The following is a 20,498-nucleotide window of genomic DNA, read 5'->3' as shown; positions in this document are numbered from 1 at the left end:
CTTAGCATGTCACTTTGCTTCCTAATAAAACCATTCAGAAATCTGCATCACCGTTGAATGATGCATGTGCAATGCCAATATTGATTTCAGAGAATTTTGTAGTCCTGCCCCGAACAAGTTTTGTATTGTATTAACATCCGTCCTGTATTTTAGAAATTGACGATACATGCACAATGTCATGCTAAGGGTATACACATATTTTACTGGCGTTTTCACTGCATTTTTAAATAAAATTGATATATGGTTATTAATCAGGAGAGAGAGTGAATTCTGAAATGTCACAAACAACAATCTAATAATACTGACTTTTAATTAGAAATGGTCATTTAAACATCTCCAAGAAAAATTGTTGTTTTAAAGCTCCTTTTTAACCTTCCTTCGAAATCAGCGGTGGGAGAGAAAGGGGGTGGGGTGTTTGTATGTACTTACGTATTAATTTTAAGACAAATCATTGATAAAGTTCATATCCTCTTCCGCTCTTCCCAAAACGAACTGACGCCAAATTTGAAGGGGTATGAAAGGCTGAAAATCAAGGATTACACAATCAAAATATTTAATTGTCATTAACTATCCGGTAAAAGTAAACAAACTTACACGTAACTTTTAATATACACTTCCATATTTTTCGTAAAACACTTTTTTTGCGTGATTTCATGGATTTTCAAATTGGGCTGATGATCTCAAATCCGAACTTACCCTTTTATGTCATTATATTAAATCGTAATTATTTCACCAGATTAATGTAATTTTTTAACGCCATTATTATCTTCGTCTTTCGTTACCTGATTTAATACTTGTTAGAGTTTTTGCTCTTTTTTGGAATTAATCTGGCTATTCAAATTACCTTAATCTCAGCCTGGAAAACCCTTCAACATTGACTTATACAAAAATGTAACTACTCAGAACGGTAGAAAGAAAATCCATGATTTGTAACTGTCATTGAGAGGAAACTTTTTGGTTGGCTTCCTTCCTGCCTTCGCTTACCAGAACGGAAGCTATGTTTAATGTTCACAACATTTTCAACATAACAGTAGGCCATCTGACCTGGCCTCCTGCCAAAACATGAAAAAAAAATGTCCCAGCTCCTTGTATAGCTGAATAAAATTGACATCCCATGCATAATTTTGAACGTCCCATCTCTGTCCCCTATCCCTCCTCCTCCTCTCATCCCGTTCCTCATACCTTGTCGGACACATTATGCCAGGTATATACACCACCTAACATCGGCTCGCACTATTTCAGCCCCCCTCCCCCCCCCCACACACACACAGAACGGGAAACATTACCAGTAATATCTTCAATATCACATCACCATATTCTCGATCAGCTCCATCACAATGACACCATCATCAATATCACCAGGATTTTAACTATCATCTCCATCATCACCATTACCATCATCAACATCACCACCATCGTCACTTTATCTTCATCATCATCATTACCATCATCGACATTGCCACCATCTTTTCTATTATCTCCATCACCATCATTACCATCATCAACATCAGAACCATTTCATTATCATCTACATTATCACCATTACCATCATCAACATCTTCACTATCATTTACATCACCATTATTACTATAATCATCTCATATTACTTTAATCATCATCATTACCATCATCAACATCAGAACTACAGTGTATTTCACTATCATCTACAATTATATCACTATTACCATCAACATCACCAACATTTTCACTATCAGCTTATTCTCCATCATCACCTCAATCACCATCATTGCTATCGTCATCACCACGACCATCGATACTACCACTACTATCTATATACTTATTATCATTATCATCATTATTACACTGCAAAAACACCGGTGTTGATTTAACACCGGCCCGGTACCTATATCGGTCCAAAGCAGAGAAGCGTTGAAACAATGTGACTACTAAAGAATCAAACCGATATTGGTTTAACACTAATTATAATAATATAGGGTATTTATATTGCGCACATATCCACCTTGTTAGGTGCTCAAGGCGCTCCTATATTACCCGGCTAAGCTAGGCGTTCATAGCGCACACAGCTTTTTAAGGAATTACTTCCTACCGGTACCCATTTACCTCACCTGGGTTGAGTGCAGCACACTGTGGATAAGTTTCTTGCTGAAAGAAATTACGCCATGGCTTGGATTCGAACCCACGACCCTCTGTTTCAAAGTCCGAAGACTAATCAACTGGGCCACAACGCTCCACTAATTGCTGTTGCTTAAATGCCAAATTGGTGTTAACCAAACGCCAAACCGGATTTGTTTCAATACCTCTCTGGTGTGGACCAAAATAGATGCCAGGGAGGTATTACATTAACATTAGCGTTTTAGCAGTGTTTAGCTCTTGTCATTAGTCCTTCAGCATGGTCGCCATCATAAACACCGTCACCAATATCACAATTATCAGAACCATTTTCATGTCCACAAGCCACATAAATGACATAAATAGTATGCATAACTCTGAACATCACGCACGTTCAGCATCTTGACCTAACATCACTACGACAAAATAGAAAATCAATCCTAATCTTTCGTTGCAGCTACACTTTCTAAATGAATGCGAATGCAGAGTTTGTCAGAAGGAACAAATGATTTATTATCTAAGAAAAAATGGATTAGCAACCTAAGTATGCAATTATGCAAATCACGTGCAAGTACTGGGAAATACAAACTGTGGAATCCCGCAGGGCTCCATTCTTTCCCCTCTGTGTTGTATTTTGTATATCAGCGACTTGCATAGATCGTCGAATTAATCTTCATTGAATATGCACGAAGATGAAAGTAATCTGTTATCATACATCACCTTTCTTTGTCAGTTAGTTAATTCTGATTATGGTTCAATTGCTAAGAGAGATGGGACTGGTACATTATTTACAAATATATAATAATAATAATAATATATATATATATATATATATATATATATATATATATATATATATATATATATATATATATATATTCAACGACCTATACCTCGTCGGATTTTGGTAGATTACATTGAGTTACACCAGGTAGCTAGAATATTTTTTGTTTCTTTTTTTTGACACGATTAAAGATAATATTGATGTTGTAGTGAACGTAAAATATAATGAAATTAAATCATTACTATATACCCTACATTACATGTATATCTAGCCTGCTTGAATTGCCGTTATTCTAGCATTGAAAAAAGCCCGTCATATCAGATAGAAACGGGGTCTATGCGAATTATAATCAAAACATCAAAACTGCATTCTTTATTCTCTTTTTTATTAATAAAATTACATAACATTTATAAGTTCAATCATTTACGTATCACTTTAACAACGAATAATTAGCTCGAGCTAAAGTCGGGGTAATAATAGCAGTACTTTGTATCAGGCAAAAGGCGCTTTATAAATCATGGTATTATTATTATTATTATTATTATTATAATTACCCATCGTCCTATAGTATTATATTTCGAGTAAATTATGAATTCCTCCATTACAACGTTTGCCGCCTCGAGTTACCTCAAATTCAAACAAAATTATGTTTTTTTACACCTCATAAAAAATCATTCTATTTCTTTGAATTTAGACACATTTCACTTTAACACCAACATTATGTATTTTTTTTTTAATACACTGACAAAGAATTCATATCCTTAATTGGTAATGTTCAAATCGTGTGTATATATATTATGTATATGTGTGTGCATATAATATACATATACACACATAATCATACACAATATATACATATATACCGATTGTATATTGGGCTTGTTGGATTCAGGTGAAAAGATAACAAAGACAAAAAGTACATCTTTAATTGGTATGCATTCAGTTATAACACAACGCCTAGGTTAAAAAGCAAAATAATACATAAAAATAGCCGTACTAAAAGCTCAGGCTGTAAATATTGAGCGTAAGTAAGGAAATTGGTATGTCAAATCCACTTGATACTGACGCAACCACGATCATGATTATGCATGAAAAGATTAAAATAATCGATAAAGACTTGTTATGAAACTAATTCAGGATAAAATGAGGTGACAATGACCTCCAATATCACTCTTTGAATTTAGGATAAATAAATAATCACTCTTAAAAATGAAATGTCAATATGTTTGGATAAGAGTTAAATAATTGCACGACAAGAAAGAATAATAGTACCTAAACTAGAAACAAAGTATTGTGATAGCGTGATAAGATGACTATTAAGGAATAACTCGTGAAATATTCCTAAATTTTTTCTTTCAAAATTTCTATTTGTCCAGCCAAGAAAAATCTCTTTCAAGGCCATACTGAGCACTTTTGGCAACAATCTTATAACTCATTTTCTTTCCCCCTTTATTTCATCCCACTTATGTCCTTCTTTCTTTTTTCTTTTCATTTTCATTTCTCTTATTCATTGTTTTGGAAGCCCCATTACCTTCCTGATACATGTTTTATTATCTTTAAATTTGTTATGACCATGCATCCCCTTGAATCCATTTATTTTTACCATTTCCATGTTTGTTCTACGTTTGCTCTCACTATTATTTCCCTTTTAAATCGTTTGTATTGAAATCAACTGCTTTTAAGATCGTCTAATTTCATTGGTAGCGTTTTTACAAGCTTTTCTTTCGTCGGTCTCCTGTTAATAATAATACTTTTTATAAATGCTATATAAAATGACAAAAAAAAACAAATACAACAGTTGGTTAAAATTTTATACAAAACTTCACGAAATGGACACCACTTGTAATATATATATATAAATAAATAATGTATAAAATGGGACTTTAGCATGTGTTTGAACACAAAGATGGAAGGGCACTGTTTCAATTTTCCATCTACAAGTCTGTTTGAAACGTTTGATTGGTCTTAATGAATTCGAATAACTAGTTTTATGATTAAATGAAAGAATGAGACCAAATAATATACAATGCAAATGAAAATTTTTTTGTTTTTTTATTTGTTTGGTGAAATGACTGCGGAAATAGAAAGGGTTTAGTGGTATGTATAACTTTTGTTCAGCTTTTTTACAATATGAACACACTTAATGCGTTACATGTGATCAAATTTAAAACAATGCACTTTAAGAAAAAAAAAATCAGTATAATTTTATTACGATGAACATTTTCCCCTTCGATTGAGCAATCTGAAATAAAACGAATTTACAACTAAATACAATTCATAAGTGTAATAAACGTTATGACAAAATAAACGAAATGTGTATATACATTTATAGGCCTATATTTCTCCTTTCTTTTGTTAGCTGTGAACAAAATGACTGTACATTTCGGTTTTACATTTTGATGAAGGTTATTCCCAATTTGCGATGCTATGAATTGAATTGTGGTTCTTATGATTTCCATTTGTATTGACATCGAATTCGACATGTATGTTTGTTGTCATCGCTCATTAATTTATATTTATGTTACTAATAATATCGAAAACAAAAAAGGGATATGTAATGGAAATTATCATGAACAAACTGATAAATGCATCGAAATCGTGAACATACCATAGCATCCAAGTAGAGTATATAACACCAACAAAAGTAATAGGCACCATCTTTCTATTCGGTTGATGTAAATCTGCATCATATGCATGCATTTCTTATATTAAAATTTATAATAATCTCATCAGTATTGTCATACGAACCAAATCATAATGATAAAGAATGAATAAAAATATATATGTTACTCTCCAGCTTGGAATCCACCGTTATCACGTCACATGCATCATGTCTATCGACTCACTTCTGTCAATATTGGGTCTATGTTAAGCCAGGTAAGAGGCAAACTTTCGCCAGGATTTTCCAACATCCGAATTTTAGGCCGAATTGATCTGATATTGGTCGATTGATTGTTTATCATTAGATTAAACTGTTATTGCGATTAATCATTGCTTTTGATTTTTTTGTAAGTCTTAAATTTTTCCTCACACATACACCTACAATTACATATAACTATTAGGACTTGTATTTATTAATTACCATTCTCAACAAAGGTTTTTTTCCGTAGGCCCACTATATGGGACCAGAACCATTACTGGTCACGTTGTCAACATCAGTCGTTTATGTCATAGAATATTCTTCATCAAGAAAGTAAACTATGGAAATATAGGTTTTAATCATTTCTGAATAATCAATGTAATCTGCTTTGTTCCACTTTTCAATTTTGCGTGGTGTCATTCACATGAAATTGTATTTATGCTTTAACATATTTTTTCTAAATAAGGGTATGTAAAATGATATTTTGATGGAAAGAAAAAAGGCAACATCATTTTGTTACATTAATTTCTACTAAAAATGGAGTTTCAAGGAAAGCCCTCAAACTGTGTTACTTTAAGAATGGTAATGATAGAAGTGGAAATTACGTAACACCTAACCTGACATGCATGAAACTATGTTAAACAAGATACAGTTGGGGTGCAGCTTTGGACAGAGCTTTTAATCAAGGTACCGTTAGATAATTTGTTTTTCTGATTTCGAAACGGAAAAAGCAAAAACGAAATAGTTCTTTAAAATTGATTCTATTTTCGATATTTAAAACAAAAAACGGTAATTTTTTAATATTTTGATTCAAGAATGAAAGATGTAAAAACAAGAAAACAGAAAAAACGGTTCATTCTTCCGTTTGACTTTTTCTTTACATATTATAATTTTTATTTTTTCCTTTTGAAAACACAAAATTGAATTGAAAGTTTCGTTTCCTCTTTTTGTTTCGCGTTCACGAAACATAACATTGAATTGAAATAAATTTTTCCCTTTTTCTGCTTCACCTTCACGAAACAGACAATTGAGCGCGCCTCCTTGTTTCCCTTTTCCTTTTCGAAATCAGAAACACGAATAATCTAGCAGTACCTTGATTCTTCTTCAACTGAAGTTTAATTCTTTTTCAACCTTTGTAGAGTCTCATGTTTCAATTACTCTCCTCTGTATGTAATAACAATTGTATATAATGTACTTTTGCCTTTTACTATTCTATTGTTTTGACATTAATGAAACATAAATACCAAGATTAGCATTGAAACTGGTGAATTTAAGAATTTGTAAAGTAGGAAATTGATTGGCTCTTGAAGGTCGAAACATAATATTCTTACGAGGTAACTTTACTAGTAACTAGGTTGAATACATAGAGCCTATTAGGTGTACAGAAAGCTATCTCTCCTGATTGAAACTGTTGAAGGTAATACCAATGCCTATCAGGTTTTTCAATCTTGTAATCAGATATAAGACTCCTAATGTGTTTGAGCTCACCGGTATACTCATCGATATTGAGCAGACCTTCCTCGAATCTTACAGAGGAAATCAGGATTGTGTTGTCCTTACTCACAGCGGCAAAGAGGCGTATTTCCAGAGGTTTACGTAATAATTGATACATTATAACACCCTTTTTATTAATACGTGCTATCTGAGTGTCATCCTGCTTAACGATCAATGAATCACCATAACATGTGATTTGCTTTGGTTCATACCCATCGCATGGTATCACCCTCATAGCCTTGCCACCTGATGGTGAGAATACCTGGATCTTCTTAGCTTTCCTGTAGCTAACATAGATCAGATCATTGCTGTCAACGGCGAGACCACCTGTTCCACCTTCACTCTTACCTAGAGTATCGAATGTCACATCCTGTCTCTCTTCATTTGATGTGTACAATGCCATCTTGTTATATCTATCACGTACAGCATAACAACCATCAGAGAGGAATCCTACGTCCACGATCCATACGTCTTTGATCACTGCCTTCTGAAGCTGACAATTAGGAGAGAAGATATAGATTCCCCCTTCGCTATAACCAACTGCTACCATACCATTATTGGTAGCAGCTATGCCATTCATAGCGTCCTTCTTTGAGAGTGCTGCATTGCATTTCGGCTTACATTTCACAAACCTCAGTTCCCCCATTGATAATGTATCAGGATCGCAGCTTGGTGTAAACGTCAGTTCCTCTGCATGATCGCCGACATCAATAGCAACCTTCTTCTTTGGATTATCCCTATCTAATACATTATTCAATTCAAAAGACAATGAATCACAAATTGCTGCAGCATCTCCTTCTATTCGGCCTTTCAAACTATTACTCAACAAATCACTCGCACTCTCAATACTCTTAACTAACCTTTGATTATCAATTTTCATATTATTTAAACTCCTAACTAATTTTTCTTTCTGGTCATCGAGTTGCTTGTTCAAGGTAGCATTACTCTCTGTTATTTTATTGATAGCTTCTTCGCAAATCCTGCTGTTTTTTGCCTTTTCCCCATCAATGTGATAGTTGACGCGTTTGATTTGATGATCAATACAAGTCATGTGATTCTTGACTGTTTTAGTTTTAGTTTTACCACGTGACTGTAGGGTTTCAACTCTATTTTTGATGGAGGCGGTGTACTCCCCGGCATCTTTAACACAATGGCCTTTCTCCGGAGTGTGGTAGAGCATGCGACATCTCATACAAATGAGCTTCTTACAAGTCGTGCATACATCAGTGCATTCATACTTCTCAGTTTTATGTATCTTTTCTCGACAATATAACTTCTTCTCTAAGACTACGTTACCCTCCCTGATGTCCTCAACACTCACTACTTTGTGTTTAAGATTAGGGTTCCAGTTGTTATGATCTTGCAGACATGCGTTACACATATTCTTACCACAATCGCAACAGAAGTGTGCGGCTCTCGATTGCATGTCACACATGTCACAGAGCTGTTTACTATTCCTGACGCCGTCAACAAGTGACTTAACAGGAATGTTAGTTTTAAGGTTTGCAACATCGCCATTCGCGACAGTTGTAGTATTTCTACATATTGGACACGACAAAATATTTTCAAGTAAAGAGAACGCCAGAATATCTCGAATACATTTTTTACAAAACGTATGTGTACATGACAGTTGTTTTGGATCAGTAAGCAAATCAAAACAAACCGGACACTTTAGATTTTGCGAAACGGTGTGCTCAAGTGTCGCCATAATTATTGTTACCTTTGAAGTTTTGTTTTTGTTTTTAATTAGCACAAGACTCTAAATATCTAGCAAATGCATAGAACTTATTCTTATAGTATTTCAAACTGCAATTAGTATATCAACGGTAAAAAAAATCTGTAATATATATTGAACCAAAAATATGCAAATCAAATTTGTCTTTTTTTTTTTTTGTACAATGGAAGGCAGCTCTTGTTTATCTGCACACTATTCCTAGAAGGTACAGTCTATGATTTCTCAGTTGGAATTCAATCCACATCAATTCTAATGAGTTTGTCTTCAAAGTCTTGACTTCTCTCATATGTTACGTTTGTCTTGATATAACACCCGCACCTCCTCCGCTACGACCCTCTCCATCGTTATTCTCAACGCGAACCAAAGCGAAGAACTTGGATCTACTTTCTATTACTCAATCCTCACACTAGACCGTAGCTAGCCCTTTCTGTATTATGATGTCGACTGAGGTAAAAAGAAAGAAAAATGAGAAAATATATCTTCTACTGAAATGATTATTTAAAGAGGTGTCAAAATTAGGGGTGGATCCAGGATTTTCCAGGGAGGCATATTGTTACAGGAATAATTTTACAAGCAAGAAAAGGGTATTCCATTAAAAATTGAGGTCATTATTTGCTAGAAAATAATTGACAAGCAAAAAAGGTCATCACTACACAATGGACATGATTTTGTTCCAGGAAGAATTTGAAAAGAAAAAATAAGTTATCACTTAATTATGAAAAGCAAATTTCCATAAAAAAAAAAAAAAAAAAAAAAGATATATATATATATTAAATTATTATTTTATTGCTTCTTTCAGTGAAATCAAACTAAACTGGCTTCATAAATTTCATTACATCATAACTTCATAAATGATACATCATATTAACTTCATAAATAATACATCAACGTGGCATGGGTCTGTGAAACAATTCACGTTGGCAACGTCAGCTTAAAAAAAACACCTTCTTATTAACCCAACTGCCCAATGAAAACAGTGATAATGTAGAAAATTAAAGTTATTGTTATGCTAGTTAAAGTCTCGCTTAATATCAGAAAACAATAAACCACAACGGCCTGATCGGTATGCAAATAAGGGAATCAATTATGTTACCTACAAATAAGTCCTGTTGTATTTAATCATTTTAGTTGGTACTTGTTTGTTCGATAGTTTGTATATCCGAATCAGAGACAAATAAATATAAAACATGTGAAGGAAATTTCAAAATGAGTAATACTAGATATACAAAATAACATTAACAGTGGTCCTGGGAATTGAAAAAGATGCAACATGTGGATTATTTTCTTACATATATATTATTGCGCTTGGGTCTCATCTATCAAATGAAAGTAAAAAAAAATGACAGAATATTACACGTGTGTGAGCAATTTGTTAGGGTCGCAGAAATCGTTTCGCGCAGAAATGCTCATTTTCACGCTGTATAAGGAAGAAACGGCGAAAACAAACTAACCGTGCCATACAATTGCTTACAATTATTCTTTTGCACTTTCAGTCAATTGAAATAAAACCGATACGTTTTACATTTTGTATCAAATTTGCCATCCACATTAACATTTTTACCGTAGGTATGCACAACCTATAGCTCACTGGCGGATCCAGGGGGGGGGGGGGGGGCACAGCCGGCCCGTGCCCCCCCCCTTTGAGAAGCTAAATTAAAAATTGTAATGTAAAAATGCTATCAAAACTGAAGTATGCCCCCCTTCCCATTTGAAAGTGAAGACCCTTTTTTTCTGCCTGTCAATTTTTTTCGGGGACGAAATATCATGTGCCCCCCCCCCCTTGGGAAATCCTGGATCCGACATATCTCCTGGTCAGCAATTTCTACTAAGTTGATTTACATTTAAAGTTGGTTTACATTTCATATTTCATTAAATACTTGGTACTCCACACATTTCATAAGCTTGTCAATGATTTACAGAATAAAAATCAAGTCTAAACCAGTTCATGTGAGTCACTTCTCAATGTAAAGCAGATATCATGACGATGGCCTCGGTGTGTGGGGAGGGGCGCATCGGCGCTCAAGGAAGTGTTCTGTATGTATTTTCAAATCAGTCTTATCGGCTTAAAGCCATAAGGTTTTCATCATTAACGTCTTGTTTTATCCATATAACTATTTCCAAGTTAAATCATAATAATTAAAGCGTAAATCATTTTTTACGAACTTTTCAAAAGTAAGTGGTGCTCATTCAAGCAGAAAGATGTTTGTTTCGAAAGTTGTTACAAATGTACTATTTTATAGGATTATATTTCAGTGTCAACTTTAGGATCCTAAGACAGCCAAATTGATGTTCATTTCAGGACCCGGCAGGCTTTCGAACTTTCCCAAGTTATCATGTTAAAGCTTACTGATGAAATCCGTCATCTTCTTGTGGCCTTGCAAATAAAATCAACCAATCAATAACTATTCTTTCTCGGGCTCACGATCATCTGCTCAACATGGTTATACCCCCAACCACCACAGGCACTACCCGATGCTGTCAACTACCCGAATCAAGTCCATCCAAGAGAGAGAAAAAAATTTGCACAAATAAGTTCTACATCAATTTATTATCTAGAACATAGCGTTCTTCTGCATTACCTAATACGATCTACATAGTGACACCCTGGCCCACGTCATGAATATATCAGTACTAAAAACTTGTTATTTCCCGCACTGGCGGACAGATAGTAAAGGGGCCCAGGGTGGTCAAGAACCCCCATAATGTTTATAACCAAAAAAGAAAGGTTAAAGGGTAAAACAGTGAAATTTGACACGACGTCTGAATCTGAATATAATGATGAAATTTATAAAAAATGTTGTTTTTCCTATGCGTGAACAACTGTGTTAGTATCATTCAAGGAAATGGCAATACATTAACTAACTCCAAACGATAACACACGGAATCGTGTTTAAAATAACGTTTCTTTTCAACTTAATACACCATATTTACAATATGATCGTGAAGATGTCTTCATTGATTTTCTAATTTCAGTGCATGGCTTGCAGCCTCATATCCTTATTGATCACCTAAATTCGTGGCATCATATTCGAGAAAATTTTGTATTGTTTTCGGCGTAAAATTTGCCTATCAATTGCTATTATACATGAACAGTTCCCTTTGTCACCAATTATTATATTCATAGGGGCAATATTTATTTACGAAATGCTTAATTTCAAGTGAAATTAACTAAAACATTATCAAAATATCACTAAACTCTGCATACTCACAGACCAACTGGCCAATAGAATATGGAATGCAGGCACATAAACCACCCCTAAAAAGTAAAAAAAAAATGAAACGTAAGGGGGAATACGAAATTTAAAGGAAAAAGAGTGAATATTGCATTGTCATAAAATATCGCCCCAAAATTGAACTTCATTTTAAAACAGTTAAAAATTTCAATTTCTCGACCCCTTCATTTTCGCCTCGCCTTGTAGCAGAGTGACACTAGGCGCCGTTTTTTAAAGCGTTACTCCGGCGGCATCGTCAATATTGAAATCTGAAGAAAAAAACATGACTTGCTCTCGATTTTCTTTGAAAATTTGTCTATGCTTCTCCCCCCTAATAAAAGCTACATCCGCCACCAGTTGTCAGTGCAGTCAAGAATAACATTATAAGGTATGTACATTAATTGTATGAAGATATTCTGAATATGGTAAGTTTGTTTGGGGGTTGGTATTACATCTACAAACACAGCAGAGTGACGATAGTGAAAGTTGTCGGTAAAATGACAAGTATTGGATTTTGGTGAAATAAGAGAAGAAAAATGTTACCTTTGAACATAGAAGTAGCAGAGTAATACACCAATCAGCATTCAACCTGTTCAAGCATTCAGCTACTACGTATTTAGGCGCAGGAACAAACTATGGTGGATTTCTTAAAACAAATATTTTACTAAGCCAAGCAATCCAGATGAATCGTCAGATACTAACCAGTTACAGCAATGATTGTTTGATAGTGCTGGATCTTGAAGAAGATACATAATTTCTATAACTCATCATGTTTTTTTATTTGTTTTATTTAATCTTGTTTTATTTTTTTTATCAAGCCACGACTGCAGTATGTACTTGACTTTAACCAATGGAAAATCTATATCCCACCGCTTATCACATTATTTGCATAATGTTTAAACTGCTACAAAGGTCATAACCATAACTAATCATGTGGCAGATAAGCTGTATGATCATGATGTGCAAATGTTTGTCAGCAGACAGTAGCGAATTTCAGTCAGTCGACTTTTACCATTTTTTTTATAGTGACAATCAAATGATTTATGTGCAGCCTACTTAAACAAGCAAATATACCAAATTGAAAGAACACATGGACAAGGAAGTAAAGTAGTAAAATGAGGAAAACATGGTATATAATCATTAAAGACTTTAAGAGCAGAGAGGAAAAAACTGAGGTTAAACAAAAATACAGAAAGATAAGGGTGATACATATGTGAAAAAAAGGAAGAACAAATGAGGGAATTAGACAAAAGTGACGATGGTCAAAATATGCCTGATATATTTTGGGAAAACGGAACCTGCCCGGGTCTCTATAGCCTATAAACTAGGCGGAGGCTGTAGTTATTGTCTTTGCTGTTATGCTGAACGCAAGCGATAAGCCTGACGTGGCAAAGACTACGAATTGTGGATGCGAAGCATCCTACAACCTACAATTTGATTTTACAAAAATGATGAAGGTATAATCACAATTGGGTAAGCTCGGCATCTTTAAAGAAAATGATTTTCACGAATTTGGATTCTACAGAATGAAACATTTTGAAAGTTGGTAAATTATACCAAAATGTTTTGTTCAAAAAAAAAAAGATATCATCGTAATGGATACTTGTTGAATAATTAATGAGAATGTTGAATTTATATGGTATCCTCGATCACACCAAAGGGAATAGTAATAATCTTAATAATGAAAATGTGCAGAATATGAGACTGCATGTATATCATGCAATTATCTGGTGAACAAATGCAACTTTGAACTTCAAACTTGAAAATGGGAGTAAGGAAAACAAGCATCCTTTGAAACGTTAACCATATTTATGCCTATATGGATTATGATTATTTGGGAAGAAGGTTATATTGGTTAACTTCTTGTGACTTATCAAATAGCATGGTGGATGTTCGAAATGGACCCAAGTCAATTTCAGGACTCCTTCGAATTCCTCGTTAGTTTTCGTTCGGGATCTCAAAGCTGCAGAAGAAAAGACAGGTTGGGCCTGAGTATAGCCATAGCTGAGCGTTGTCAATATCTGCATAAGACTCTGGATTTAATCTTCCAACGTTAAAGGATCTTATCTTGAAATTTGTCAGCGTCAAACTGTCGAGAGTGAGCCACTCCTTGTGAAATGTTCCCTTCAATTTCTAATATTTAAATTTTGACTCATTTCCTCATGCAGTTTTTTCTGATTGTTTTACTCGCAGCGCAGCAGAGGTAGTGAAGTCTTATTTTACTCGGGGCGCGCTTAACCATGGGCGAAAATCCCATGGGGACGCGCCCCCTACCCAAAATAGTAAGGGGGACACAATATCAAATGCCCCCTACTATTTTTGGTCTTTTATGATGGCAAGAAAGAAATCGAAATAAAACATGTATTTTGGACGAGATGACCTTACTTTTTTTTTCTTTTTTTTTTGCTTGTCAAATTTTCCAGCTCTTGGTCCCCCTACATTTGGGGAGAGATTTCCGCCCTTAAAGGGATGGTTAAGGCTGAAAGTACTTTAGCTTAATAAATAGAGTAGAATTCACTGAGCAAAACGCCGAAAATTTCATCAAAGTCGGATAACAAATAACAAAGTTATTGAATTTTAAAGTTTAGCAATATTTTGTGAAAACAGTTGTCATGAATATTTATTAGGTGGGCTGATGATGTCACATCCCCACTTGTTCTTTTGTATTTTATTATATGAAATTAGGTTTATTCAAATTTTTTCCTCCATGAACTAGAAAAATTGGATTGACAACTGATAGTGCATTAGATATTTATTGCTGCAACTTATTTCATTATAGGGGAGACATATTATTTACACAAGTATGAAATAATGAAAAAATATGATTCTATGTAATAACATGAGAAAACGAAAAGTGGAGATGTGACATCATCAGCCCACCTAACATGCCTAATGAATATTCATGACGACTGTTTTCACAAAATACTGCTTAACTTTAAACTTCAATAACGTTATTATTTGTTATCAGATTCTGAATTTTCGGCATTTTGCCCAGTGAATTCTACTCTATGTATTAGAATATAAATATTTTCAGCCCGGACCATCCCTTTAACGATGCATGGCGAAGATGAAGGTGTGCCGTGGGTGCCTCAGAAGTCTCCATTGTTACGGCAGATTTTGTTTTGTTATATATTATGTCATATCGTGTCGTTCCATTTACCGATTTCCATCAAAATTTGGGTTGTGAAGGTTTTCAACATGCTCAACCAAAATATGGTATAAAAATGTTTTTTTTAAATTGATGACGTCACACTTCGGCACTCTCTCTATAGATAAAACAAAAAACTATAGTCTAGCCCCCCCCCCTCCCTTCTCTCCACCATTATACCGTTCTTCAACACAATCCACAATCACCACCAATGATTCTCTATCATCTACACCACCATCATTACTGCCAATATTACTACAATCTTAATTATTACCATCATCAATATTCTCACCATCTTCAGTATCACCTTCCTTGCCGGACTAAAAAAATTACTCCAGGTATATACGCCACCCAAAATAGCTCGCCATTTCTTTGTTTAAGCTTATAGTTTTAGTTTTAGAGTTATAATTTAGATTTGCAATATTGCACCAATGACCATCATCACATCACAGTAACCTTTGGTCAACGTGATGGCGATCAACTATCATCTTCCATTGTTGAAATGTTATTGTTATTTTTGCATGATTTCGGATTATGTCTCTGTTCTGATACAGGTTGCCTGCTATATTTGTTACACTGTTATTTAATTTGTGTATTGCACTGCTGCAATTATCATTTTGCTTTATATTTCCTTGATTATGTATGTATGATATTTATTTGAATGAATAATAAAGATCACAAAAAAAATCTTCCAAATTCAGATCTTCGTTGTCACCTACACTGCACCTTTCTCAGCACCATAATCGTCTTTATTACAATTATAGCTGCCATGATGACTGCAAGTAATATTACCACAACCATTACTAAAATTAGCACCACCACAGTGTTCATTATCATCACCACTGCAATCATCACCATCATCATCATCACCATCATCTTCACGATCATCTCAATCACCACCATTACCATCATCAACAAAACTATCATCTTAAACACAATCATAACTATCAACATCCCCATCGTATTCACTATCATTTTAATCAACACCATTACTATCATCAACATCATCACCATCTTCCACATCAATCATTATATTATGTTTGTTCCAGGTATAGACTACACAAATGAATTGCAGATATTATGCTTGTGAGAAAAATGACAATTTATTATCAAAGAAAAATAATATAGAAACTTGTGTTTTCATTGATAATCATAATCATGTCAGAACGGAGTAATATATATATTGTGGGCTTCCTCAGTGTCCCACAATTGGCCAACTGCTTTTCATTTTATACATGTATATCAAAAATATTTTCATTAGTTTTTTCTCTTGCGTTTACACAATAACATATAACGTCTTTTTCATTTAGTCAATTCGAAATCAGGGCTAATATTTACACATTATTTTTCACTAAATATATCGGTGTGTGGGGGGGGGGGTATTCAAAAACACAGCTAATATCTACATCATCCTCATTTGATGGATATCATCAACGAATCCATGACAAATTCCCATGAAAATATAATATATTGATAATATATTTAAGATTAAATATCTAGACACACTCGTCATGTTGGTGCAATAAAGATATTCAAATGAATATTTAACCCAACCACTATTAAATCACTTAACTACTTTTGTACCTAAATTACCAATATTCTAGCATGAGGAAACGCTGCTGCATATTTGCTACATAGAAAGGCGTTATTTGAAATGATTAACACGATACAGATTGTCTTATCAAAAAATTAAGTTGAGTCATTGTAATATCAGTTTAACAAACCAGAATCACCTAGCGTATGTACTGAACCACATATTTCGAGCAAATAATGAAATTCGCCGTTATCAAGATTTCACAGTGGAGCACTCAAAAACTCTTATCACTCTCACTTGTATTACTCAGGGGCCGCGGAACCGGGTGGGGGGGGGGGGGGCTTCAGCCCCCCCCCCCACTTTTTTCCAAAACCGTGTACAAAAACGTAAAATTGACCAAATGATTGTGATTTTTAGCATGGTCAGCCCCCCACTTTTGGCTCAGCCCCCCCCCCACTTTGAAAACCGTTCCGCGGCCCCTGTTACTTATCTATTTACAGGTCCAAGATTCCTTAATTCCTATATGACAGCCTAACCCAAGCGCTGATCTACGATTTTGTAGGTGGTGGGGCCCAAATTTGAAATCACACGAGCATATTTTGGCGGCGGATATAACAGTATAAGCCTGTCTGGTATGTACAGAGGATGAATTTTGGTTTTGTTACATGTGGAGGTGGGGGTGAAGAAGCACAAATGCTTGTGTAGTTTGGTCCCATACTGATGCCAAAAATCATATTAATAAAGTTAGCACATGAACGATAACAATTTAATCATAATCATGCAATAATTACGAATTAGTCCAAGAAAGAGAGAGAGAGAGGGGGAGTGAAAAGAAATTACAACGAAAGGATAGCCGTGTTAAGAGGTGTTTTGTCCCTGAGACATGCACGTTTAAATTGATTAAGTGATTTTGATAATTTATCAGAATTAGGTGATGAATTACAAAAGAGTGGTAAAAAAAGATCGTTTGAATAAAACTGTACGTGACAAAGGAGGGTGGTGATTGCTAAAATTTCTACTTTGATATGAATGGGACAAAGTCACCATTTTAAAATAATCTTGAAGAGACTTTGGTAACATCTGATTGTGGCATTGGTACATAATAAGCAGGTCTGTAATGAAATGATAATCTGAGTCGGTAAGATATTATTTCTTTGGAAAGAGGTGGGTGAGTTATCAGACGGATTTCTCGTTTTGTAAAAAAATAAAAATAAAAAATAAAAATATGTAGGCCCTATATTTTTTTAGTTGTAAAATTTCCATAAAATCACTCCATATAATGGTAGATGTGATAAAACCATGACTTAACATTTTAAGAACGGAAAAAGGCAAAACAAAATTAAGAGATTTCTTTTGCCATTTTTGTTCACTTTTAATGGGAAAATCAACTTTTCGTTGGTAAAATTTCATAAAGCTACCAAAAGTCAATACATTGAGACAAACAAAAACACAAATTTTATGGAAAATGGACCTTACCTTGTTTCCAACTAAGCTCTTCATGTATGAAGTATATGTAAGGTTGTATCTAGAAACCCTTAAAAGGGAAGTTCAGCCTACATGTATAGAAAAGTTTGTTGTAAAAAAAATAGCAGAACAAAAAATAGGGGTGGAGGTTTGAGGAAAATCCATTCAATATTAAAAAATATTATCATAATTTGGATTTGTGACGTCATAAACGAGCAGAAACAGAGGGTCGTGGGTTCGAATCCCAGCCATGGCGTAATTTCCTTCGGCAAGAAATATATCCACATTGTGCTGCACTCATCCAAGGTGAAGTGAATGGGTACCTGGCAGGAATTTATTCCTTGAAATGCCTCCGCGCTGTAATCTTAGTAATTACGACTGCCAAGCTACAGCTAGGGTAATAATATCCAAGGCCTTTGGAAGCGCATAGAGACATTATTTATAATTGTGATATGCGCTATACAAGAACTGAGTATTATTATTATTATTTTGTGTAAAATGAAATGCAAAAATTTGATATTTTAATGGTTCGTGATGACTTATTTTTAATTTTCTTTTAGGAGAACGTGTGAAATTTTTTGTGTATTGACATACTGAAGGTATAATAAAAAACAATCTAATTTTCTGAGAAAACGACATTTCTTTCAGTTTTTGCCATACTATGTAAAGGAAAGCTGCTCGCATATGACGTCATAAATCAAATAATTTGATAAGTTTTTTACTCCTTGATGGGATTCCCTCAAACCTTCGTTAATATTTTTGTGTCATTTTTTCTGCTATTTTTACAATAAACTTTTTGTCAGGGCGAGCTTTTCCTTTAAATCATCACTTACCTTCATTTTTTCCCCCGATCTGAACCAAAATAAATTCTATCATTGTGAAACCGCACGGCATATCGTGTATATAGAAAATTGTTATTTTGAAAACAGACGACATGCGAATTGTAATTCATGTAAATCATCAACACTAGAACGATTGTTCTTTTTTAACACTTGCAAAAATGATTACATTTATAAGTTGAATCAGTTTCAGTTTAATAACTACCCAACATTTTAAGCAATATATTTCGAGTAAATAATGAACTCCACCACTACCACGATTGCCATCTCGAGTTACCTCAAACTCAAGCATAATACTTTTACATTTACAGCTAAAGAAATTGGTCATTCCGCTGAATATGAAAGAGAGCTTAAACTTTAAGCATATTACACTTAAACAGCAAAACTACGTAATAACATTTTACACACATCAAACAGAATGATAAGCTCAATTTGATATGATGTAATATGTGAACATACACCTGTAAATTACTTTATACAATAGATTGGTACAATCTTATAACCCTTTTTCTTTTCACTCCTTTCATCCCTTTGTCCTTTGTTCCTCATATCTTTGTTTGTTTCTCCTATTCTTTGCCTTGTGAAGCCTCAATACCTTTCCGATGCACGCTGTACTTATCTACACTATTTTTATGATCATACATCTCAAGCCTTACAATCAATTTTTTTACCATTTCCATGCCTGCCCAACGTTTGCTCTCTCAAAAATATTTTTCATAAAAAATTGTTCGGATTCCACTCAACTAAAAGGGGTAGTTCACCCTGAAGAAAACTTTGTTGTAAAAATAGTAAAAAATATTGGTGAAGGTGCGAGGAAAATCCAATAAAGAGTAAGACAGTTATTAGAGTTCAAAGTTTTGAATTTGTGACGTCATAAACGAGCAGCTGCCCCATGTGTTATGTAATATAAAATGAATGAATTTCAAATTTTGTATGGTTCCTGATGACTTAATTTTGTTTTCTATTCATGATCGGGTGTGAAATGATTTGTCTATTGATATACAAAAGGTACAGTGAAAACCATTTTCAATTTTCTGAGAAAATGACATTTCATTGATTTTTTACCATTCGCTATGTAGGAATGCTGCTCGCATATGACGTCACAAATCAAATAATTGAAATTCTAATAACTCTTTAATTATTTGATGAATTTTTCTCAAACCTTCGGCAATATTTGCTATTATTTTTTCTGCTATTTTTACAATAAACTTTTTGTCAGGGTGAACTTACCCTTTAAGTTCATGGGGTAGCGTTTCTTCAAGTATCGCTTTTTGTCGGTTTATATTTTAATAATAATAATAATAATAATGATAATACTAATAATAATAATGATAATA

General features: G+C 34.1%; 1 protein-coding gene across 1 annotated transcript; it reads right to left on the bottom strand.

Moving 5' to 3' along the window:
• Positions 1 to 4,943: 4,943 nt before the first annotated feature.
• Positions 4,944 to 10,423, bottom strand: LOC129267097 (uncharacterized). The gene is made up of 2 exons (XM_064104141.1): positions 10,416 to 10,423; positions 4,944 to 8,767 (listed from the first exon to the last, which is right to left on the bottom strand). The coding sequence occupies exons 1-2, from the start codon at positions 10,421 to 10,423 to the stop codon at positions 7,063 to 7,065; spliced, it is 1,713 nt and encodes a 570-aa protein (XP_063960211.1). The 3' UTR covers positions 4,944 to 7,062.
• Between the last annotated feature and the right edge of the window lie 10,075 nt (positions 10,424 to 20,498).

Source organism: Lytechinus pictus, chromosome 8 (genome assembly GCF_037042905.1).
Source record: "Lytechinus pictus isolate F3 Inbred chromosome 8, Lp3.0, whole genome shotgun sequence".
Lineage (NCBI taxonomy): Eukaryota > Metazoa > Echinodermata > Echinoidea > Temnopleuroida > Toxopneustidae > Lytechinus > Lytechinus pictus.
Note: the sequence above shows the minus strand (reverse complement) of the source record. Positions and strands in the feature narration are given on the sequence as shown.